The sequence below is a fragment of the Gobius niger genome, assembly GCF_951799975.1.
Source record: "Gobius niger genome assembly, chromosome: 4".
NCBI lineage: Eukaryota > Metazoa > Chordata > Actinopteri > Gobiiformes > Gobiidae > Gobius > Gobius niger.
The window spans coordinates 39280028-39289465 of record NC_136855.1 but is presented as its reverse complement, the minus strand read 5'-3'; the positions used below and the strand labels follow the sequence as shown (position 1 = coordinate 39289465).

The 9438-nt window shown below is 41.7% G+C and overlaps 1 protein-coding gene across 1 annotated transcript in view; it reads left to right on the top strand.

The window, feature by feature from the left end:
* ddb1 (damage-specific DNA binding protein 1) overlaps window positions 1–9438 on the top strand; it is a 151693-nt gene continuing 142255 nt past the window's right edge. Inside the window, exons 1-5 of the mRNA XM_079554673.1 lie at window positions 1–158; window positions 2762–2910; window positions 2988–3104; window positions 5609–5830; window positions 8101–8215. Of these exons, the coding sequence (XP_079410799.1) occupies window positions 98–158; window positions 2762–2910; window positions 2988–3104; window positions 5609–5830; window positions 8101–8215 (664 nt within the window). The 5' untranslated portion in view covers window positions 1–97. The remainder of the gene's footprint in view (window positions 159–2761; window positions 2911–2987; window positions 3105–5608; window positions 5831–8100; window positions 8216–9438) is intronic.

The following is a 9438-nucleotide window of genomic DNA, read 5'->3' as shown; positions in this document are numbered from 1 at the left end:
GTCCTCCACTGCTTCCCGTCGGTCCTCGTATCTATGGTTCTGGCACTAGTGTGGGACTAAAACACTGCGCTGGGGTCTGTCTTTTAACGCTGTCGAGATGTCTTACAACTACGTGGTGACGGCGCAGAAGCCGACCGCGGTGAACGCGTGTATCACAGGTAAACTTTGACTCGGGACAGAAAGGAAAGCGCGTCCACCTGCGCAGCGCGGATCTGCATCTCCTCCCGCGCTGCACGGGCCTGCTGCAGCCGCTAGCTCCACCAACGCTCCATGCTAATGTTTACCTACTTCTGCACGCATTTACTCTCTAACCACGGCCTGTCTGCGTCTGATCTCACCCGTAAAGCCTGGACACTGCTTTAACAATGCGCATTAGGGCGTTATGTCTCAATCCTTTGGCATCAAAACAACACAAGCTGCTTCTCCTGCAGGAATATGCGCAGCAGAGCAGGCTCCATAATCTGTAACTGCCATAATCATGCAGTAACATCTCACTGTTGCATTATTTATTGATGCACAAGTGGAAAATGCGTCCACACCTTGTTGTGATCAGAAAAGGGGATTGTGTTTTAAAGGAAAGGTCCATTCGCTGCTTGTAAAGGAAGCTGTAGCATTGGGAGAAAACGTGTTGAGCTGATACAGGAATCACGTCCTGTTGTTGTTTACAGATTTCCAAACTTTTTAACTCCCACCTGAACCGAGCACATTTTCTCCAGTTTGGCTTTACCCCAATCCAAAAGCTTCTGGAAAAAAGCTGTGAAAAAAAGCAACAAAACTGAGACGAAAACAATGATGGAAATGTGAGAAAAAAGTGAGAAAACATTGGCAAAAAAGTGACGAAAAATGTATGAAAAAGTGGCAAAAATGTCACAAGAAATTGACACAAAAATGTTACAAAAAAAATACAAAAATGTGATAAAAATTTGACAAAAAAATAACAAAAAATTGTCAAAAAAGGCAAAAAAAATGACAAAAATGTGACAAAAAATTGATAAAAAAATCGACGTAAGAATGTGACAAAAAAATGTGACTAAAAGACGAAAAATGTGATAAAAATTTGAATTTTTTTTTTTACAAAAAATGGACAAAAAAATGACAAAAAAATTATAAAAAATCGACGAAAAAATGTGACGAAAAGACGAAAAATGTGACAAAAATGTCACAAAAAATTTACAAAAATGTGATAACATTTTACAAAAAAATTACAACAATTTTACAAAAAAAGGGAAAAAATTGATACAAAATTGATGAAAAAATGTGACGAAAAAATGTGACTAAAAAAATGACAAAAAAGTCACAAAATTGAGTTAAATACCCAACAAAAAAATGATGGAAAAAAAATCTGATGACGTGAGGAAAAAGATCCTCTCGGTTCAGGCGGGAGTTAAGAGTTTAAAGGGATATTTCAGGATTTTTAACATACGGCACACTAGTCATCCAGAGTGTTGCTGATTTCTGGAGATATTTTTTTCTTAAATTCATGCAGTTCTTATATTTGAAGGGCTCAGTGGCGCTAGGCTAGTGCATGTCTATGGTATCAGCTAGCCTGCATTAAAAACAGTGTGACCCGCTCCACAGAGCACCTGAGGCAAATCACTTATAACACCAGACTAACCATATAAATGTCTGTGTCCAACCTCTTAACTCCCGCCTGAACCGAGAGCATTTTTTCCAGTTCAGCTTTACCCAAATCCTGTAGGCCAGTGTAACGCCTCATTTGAAAGACCTACAAAACTAAATTGATCTTTTTCCTCACATCAGATTTTTTTTCATCACTTTTTTTGTTGGGCAGTCGTCTCATTTTTGTCAAATTTTCGTGACTTTTTTGTCACGAAAAAATGACAAAAAAGTCACGAAAATGTCAAATGTTTCGATTTTTTTTATTTATTTTTTTGTCGATTTTTTTCGTCAAATTTTTCTCACTTTTTTGTCATTTTTTTTGTCAAATTTTTGTCCATTTTTGTCATTTTTTTGTACATTTTTTGTCACTTTTTCGTCAAATGTTTCAATTTTTTTGGTCGATTTTGTTGTCGATTTTTTGGTCACTTTTTTGTCACTTTTTTGCCCATTTTTTCCTCAATTTTCCGTCAAATTTTCTCACTTTTTTGTCAAATTTTTGTCAATTTTTGTCTTTTTTTTTTTTTTTTACTTTTTTGTCACTTTTTCGTCAATTTTGTCAAAATTTTGTCTAAATTTTTCGTCAAATTTTTCGATTTTTGTCAATTTTTTTTGTCAATTTTTTGCATTTTTTTGTCCATTTTTGTCACTTTTTCGTCATTTTTTTCTCCATTTTTCGTCAAATTTTTGTCAAATTTTTGTCAAATTTTTGTCCATTTTTGTCTTTTTTTTTGGTACATGTTTCATCCATTTTTTTCTCACTTTTTTCACATTTTCATCCTTGTTTTCGTCTCAGTTTTGTTGCTATTTTCACACCTGGGGTAAAGCTGGAGAAAATGTGCTCAGTTCAGGTGGGAGTTGGGGGTTAATAGAAGTTTATTACTGTTTTGCATTTATATGTGAGCAGCATCAGCTTCGTGGTTGTATAAGCTACGCAGCGGCGGAGTGATCTGCTAGAAAATAGTCCCTCAAAATGCGGTAATTCATGTGATGCAGGTCAGTTATATTCCAAACATGATTCTATGGACACAGACATGTATATGGTTAGTCTGGTGTTATAAGTGATTTGCCCTCTGGATAACTAGGAAATGAGGCCCTATGTCGAAAAGTTTTCTCAAAGGCTTGTCCGTGACTGTTCCTGCAGGTCACTTCACCTCTGCGGAGGACCTGAACCTGCTCATCGCCAAAAACACGCGCCTGGAGATCTATGTAGTGACGGCGGAGGGGCTGCGGCCCGTCAAAGAGGTCGGCATGTACGGGAAGATCGCAGTCATGGAGCTCTTCAGGCCTAAGGTGAGTCCGGTTTACTTTACAGACGTGGGAGCAGGAACGATCCGCTCAACATCCTGCTCCGTGTGTTTTTTTTCCAGGGAGAAAGTAAAGACCTGCTGTTCATCCTGACGTCCAAGTACAACGCCTGCATCCTGGAGTACAAACAGAACGGGGAGAGCATCGACATAATCACCCGCGCTCACGGAAACGTGCAGGTGAGAGGAGGCGGGATCCTCAAGGGAACGATTCACAAATGATCGACCTTCTTCTAAAGACGAATTAAAGTTTGATAAGCAACAGGTTTCAAATAGTAGATTTCATATTAAGGCGAGACACTGCAGGTGAATAGGGGAAAAAAATAAATGTAGAGATGTCAATTTGAAACGTTTGCTGAACATTACAGATATAAATATGAGAGAAAAATGTATTGCATTTTTTCTGTCATTTTATGTTTTCACTTAAAAATAAGGCATTTTGAGCATTAAAATGGCCAAAATTGCCTATATTTTGGGCAACGAAATCAAAATAATGAATTGAGCCAGATTAAATGTTATGGTTTTATTTTATTGACATATTAGTAACTAAGATTTTTTCAGAGGGGATTTTGGATATTTTGTTTAGTTTTTCAATAAACTAATCATCAGTGAAAAAATCTGTAAAAACTCAAACTCCGCCTGTTTTTTTGGTTTCAAAGCTGAATAAATCAGGCTAGGAATTAGATATTAAAAAATCCCTCTGAAAAAACCTTCAAAATCTTGTTGTGTCTCAGACTGTAAAGTTTGGAGTCTGTGGGAGCTTCTATAAGGGCTCAGGCTCTGCCCGAGTGCGGCTTCTCTCATTCAGAGAAAACCAGCCCTGAAGTTTTGTAGCGAGTGCTCATGCTCGGCCCGTTCTTCCACTTTTCCGCTCCAGCGTCTCGTAGGAGGAAAAACACCATATTTGGGTGAAAGCGTCATCACGGGGCCCCTTAGCAGGACACGTGGATGTAAAATCTGTCAATATTTATGAATGAAAACCCGCGGGAAAGACGGACTTTCTACGCGGCGCAGCAGCTACTTCCGGGTCGCCCCCACCTCGCAGACAAAACATCATAAAATAAACATCATCATTTTTATATCTGACATGAAAACTAAGATGTAAAGGGAGGAAAATAGATACAAATCTCCACTTCGACCACTGCGTGAAAAATCAATACTTGCACCTGCCGTGTCTCGCATTAAAGGGATATTTCAGGATGTTTGACATAGGGCCTCATTTCCTAGTTATCCAGAGTGTTGCTGATTTCTGGAGATATTTTTTTTGTAATTCATGCAGTTCTTATGTTTGAAGAGTTTCGTGTATCAGCTAGCCTGCGTTAAAGGAACAGGCCACCGTTTTTACATACTGAGATATGTTCTTCCCTTAGCTTTGACGAGTTCTTTAGGACCCGTCTGATCTTCACCCGTGCCTTCAGTCACGTAAACACAGCGCAGACGGCGTTAGCATTTAGCCTCTCCCTCTCTCCTCTATAGCTCCAAAACAGGTCAAGATAGAAGCTACCAAGCTCTTCCACGTCTTCCCTATTTAAATATGGTTACGTGAAGTGTTCCACTACAAAGTATAATTACACAAAATTAAACAATGTGGATTTTCTAAGCGGATAAAAAGGGGGACTATATTGTAAGGCGTAATAATACCAGGAGTAGTTTGGCATCCGCACAGTAAAGTGAAGATTACTGCGCGGATTCCGAACTAAAGACATTTACATAGCCTATATATATGCTGCATATCACTATGTATGTTAGGAAAAATGTGAGATTGCAGGAAAAATGGATTTAAACTAAACATGATCTGAACAGTGAGTCATGAGAGTCATTCCAGAGTCACGGAACACGACTTTTGCAAAAGAAATGTGTTAAAACTCGTGCGTAAAGTCTGAGAGGAGAACGACTTATCCAGAGCGTGAACTCCAAGGCTCTTCTCCACTAATACAAATGTAAATCGGAGCGTATTATTTGCATTTGCTCAGTTTTAACGTAATGTTTTAGAAACAATGGGTGAACGGGACAATATTTAGAAGTTTGCGTCGTAGCTACATTTTTGAAGCCGCTCCATGTGAGATCTCGTCATTTTAAAACAGTTTAAGTTTCCGTGCAAAGCAAAGCAAAACCACGCGCTGTTAAACTCTGAGCTTTTAATAATTTTAATACTTTAATAATTATGGCTAACACATCATGGCTTCTGGCAGGTACTGAAACTAGCGCGTATATTAGTTATATCTGTGATTTAATTTAGTGCAATCCCTGCAAAGTTTGTAGGTTTACAAGGCCCACAGAAGATCAGTGCGTGGTTCTGACAGGAGGGGGCGTGGCATCACGATGGTGGCTCTCCATCGTGATGTTGCTCATCCATCATCGTCCATCGGCACAACCCTGTTCGATATATTATATTGAGAATCATTGCATTCCTACTAGGGCTGAACAATATGGACAAAATTTCATATCTCGATATTCATGCCAGATATCCCGACATCGATACGGTGTAACTATGGGTTAGAAAACTAAGTATTTTTCAGAAAAATTAAATCATAATACAAAAGAGTGCAGGTTTATTAATTAAAATCCTTATTGTTTATATATTGCTTTTCTGATTCTTATGTTTTAAATGTTCATATCTCGATACGATAACGATGTATCTTTCAGCCCTAATCCCTTCGTTGTTCCTTCCTCGCTCTCCTCAGGATCGCATCGGCCGGCCCTCAGAGACCGGCATCATCGGGATCGTGGACCCCGAGTGCCGGATGATCGGGCTGCGTCTGTACGACGGCCTGTTTAAAGTCATCCCACTGGACCGAGACAACAGGGAGCTGAAGGCCTTCAACATCCGCCTGGAGGAGCTGCAGGTCATCGACGTGCACTTCCTGTACGGCTGCCCGGCGCCCACAGTCTGCTTCATCTACCAGGTACCGCCGGTCACGCGACTCAAACCCGCCCGCGCATAGTCAGGGTTCTCGCCGGCGCAATAAGCGAAGTCGGAATCTCAATCGACGCAATGAATTATGGGATCGCTCAGAGGTCAATCGGGATAAATTTGACCCGGTGTAAAGATTTTAAACTACCCCCCATTTCAGGCTACCCCCCGGTAATTTGAAATCAGTTTCAAGTTACCCCCGGGGGTAAGATGAACGCGATTTCAAGCTACCCCCCCTGATTTCAGACTACCCCCCTCTCAACTGCTTTCTTCATCCATAAAATACCTTACAGGAACCGCAGTTGGAGCCGTAACCTAAAGGATAGTGGAGTTTGCGAACTAAAGCTAACATTACCGTAGCCCTAAACTTAAGGATAGTGGAGTTTATGAACTAAAGCTAACCTTACCTTAGCCCTAAACTTAAGGATAGTGGAGTTTACGAACAAAAGCTAACCTTACCTTAGCCCTAACCTTAAGGATAGTGGAGTTTGCGAACTAAAGCTAACGTTACCTTAGCCCTAACCTTAAGGATAGTGGAGTTTACGAACTAAAGCTAACCTTACCTTAGCCCTAACCTTAAGGATAGTGGAGTTTACGAACTAAAGCTAACATTACCTTAGCCCTAACCTTAAGGATAGTGGAGTTTACGAACTAAAGCTAACATTACCTTAGCCCTAACCTTAAGGATAGTGGAGTTTACGAACTAAAGCTAACCTTACCTTAGCCCTAACCTTAAGGATAGTGGAGTTTGCGAACTAAAGCTAACGTTACCTTAGCCCTAACCTTAAGGATAGTGGAGTTTACGAACTAAAGCTAACCTTACCTTAGCCCTAACCTTAAGGATAGTGGAGTTTACGAACTAAAGCTAACCTTACCGTAGCCCTAAACTTAAGGATAGTGGAGTTTCCGAACAAAAGCTGACCTTACCAGATGAAAAGTTACGAGAGTTGAAGCTATTATTAGCAATTAACATCCGGGCATTTTCTATTTAACACAGCCGTGCCAAACAAACAATACATATTGTGGCGGGGGTAATCTGAAATCAGGGGGGGTAACTTGAAATCAGTTTCAAGTTACCCCCCGGTAGTCTGAAATCAATTTCAAAGTACCGGGGGGTAAGGTGAATGGGGGGTAGTTTGAAATCGCTACACCGGGAGTCTGTTTTGACAGCGCAGAAGCATGTACGAAGACGTGCTTGTGCCGTGACACCGGTGAAAATAGCATCATGTCCGCGACAGACTTTACCGCAGGGCCACGTAACTGCAGTCCGCCACTGGGGCTTGACGAGACCCCGTTTTTATAGTTTATTATTTACGTTGTGTTTCATGTTGCTCCGAAGAAAATTCCTACTTTGTGAACCTGTAGACCGTGTATATAAATGGACGGCTTCTGCTCACTCCTCCCCGTTTACCATAATGACCACGCTCGAGGGGGAAGTCATGGAGGGTTTACAGACTCCTCCTCCCCAGCTCTGACGAAGCATGTTCCTAAAAAGGGCATAAGGGCGGGATCTTCACCGTAGACTCGTGCAGCTCCAATGCTAACAGTACCACCCTCATTAAGAACCAGCCTGGTTTGATAAAATGTAGCAATGGCGGCCCCTAGTGTTGTTGTCAAAAAGCAGGGCAGCCAGCGGCCATTGGTTTCTACACATTTGGATAGTGAGGGAAATGTTTTACTTCAGTGCCATGTTTTGCTGGGTATGTTTATTGTTTCCTTTGCTGCATGACATTATTCAACTTCTAGGCATTTGCCATTTAGCCTTTCCTTCATACACACTCTTCGTAATCCCTCCTCCCCCCACACAATGCAGAGAGAATGCATGTCCATGTAGTAAAGTAAAAGTAAAGATGACTTACTTTCTGCTTTTCCAGAACAGTTACAGGAAAGAATTACCCCACACCCAAAAAGTCGACATTTACTTAAGCTTGTGCCACCTGCTATTGGAGATTAAAACGAGTATACTTGACCAAATTGTTCGTGGAAGCACAGATTACTCACCCTTGATATATTTCTGATGATCTGTTAATGTACCACAGTTTGCATGCCTGTAAAACAGTCTTTATTCTTGCATATTTTACATTGGGTTTACTGGGAGATAGCGCATATATTCCGATTGACCTTTGACCGGAAGCGAGATTACAACTTCGCTTATTGAGTGTACACTGTGATAAAACCCTGATAGTTTAATTCCCCCTGATGTAGCACCCGTACGAGCCAAATGAAGGCCGACACTGAGGCTAATGCTTTGTGCTTCTGTAGGATCCCCAGGGACGCCACGTCAAAACCTATGAGGTTTCTCTGAGGGAGAAGGAGTTCAACAAAGGCCCCTGGAAGCAGGAGAACGTGGAGGCGGAGGCGTCCATGGTCATCCCAGGTGAGCGGCCCGGGAGAGCCAAGACAAATCTGTTTACGCTGATGGACACGTCAGCGGGGTCTCATTATGCTCGTCCGCGAGGAGGAATCTGCTCCGTGTGTTCAGGCCCTGACGCTCCGGGCTTTAGGTGGCCCCGCATAGTCCTATTTACCCCCATACTAAAATGTGCTGCATGGATTCAACCACTTAATGAGCACATTTTCTCCAGTTTGGCTTTACCCAAATCTAAAAGCCTCTTGGAGAAAGTGTCCAAAGAGCAACAAAAAATGTGACCAAAAAAAGATGAAAAAGAGACAGAAAACGCAACAAAAAAGTGACAAATGGATGAAAAAGTGTCTTAAATATCTGGGAATGCCGTCTCAGAGTTGAAACCTGCAGACTGGAGCTGCTGCAGATACAGCCGCACCTCGTTACTTACTCTTCCATTTACAAACTCAAGGCTCCGTTGTTGGAAGCTACGGTTTACCGTTGCACGCCGCGTTGAGTCCAGGTCGGTCTGTCTTTTATTTTTCGATTGTACACGTGCATCAACGCGGATGTCACGCCCTTGTGGACAGCCAGGAAGAGGCTGAAGTCATTCTCTGTTTAAAGCATAGATATAATATAACAGAGGAGCGGGTCCCATTCAGCCCCACTCATTGAAAAGGTTCCCGAGTCGTGTGTGAACCTTAATGGCTCGTTGGGCGGGCGGAGCCTCCACAGAGCTCCAGAGCTTGACAGCCGCAGGAGCCAGTTAATGCGCTGAAAATGCTTCCAAATTTTGGGCTGATAAACAAAAACTAGCGTGGTTAAAAATATTTCACCTACACCAGTGTGGACCCATGGGTCATAGTGATTTTTAGAAAAAGAAAACCTTTTTGGAACCAGGCTCTTAAGGCATTATTGGGACATTTGAAATCCCATTAGAATCAGTGTCTCTTGGAGTCGCCCCTGGCCACCAGGGTGTGGTATTACAGCAATGTCAGCTCCCCTTGAAAAGGACCATAGAGAAGCACTTCCTCGCCCATTGGTTTAAAGCCTCCTGTGCGTCAGTGTCTGTCACAGACACTGTATGACTGCATGATTTTGGTAAAATCTTCCATTTCCATTCTTATACGTTTTTTTCAAATTTTGCAATACGAGCGATCGCTGTTCTTATTTACTTCCGCAATTTTGGCCGGATGTTTTGGTGAATGGTTGGCAACAGCTGATGCAGACAGGCCTCTAACTCGGTTTTATAAAAT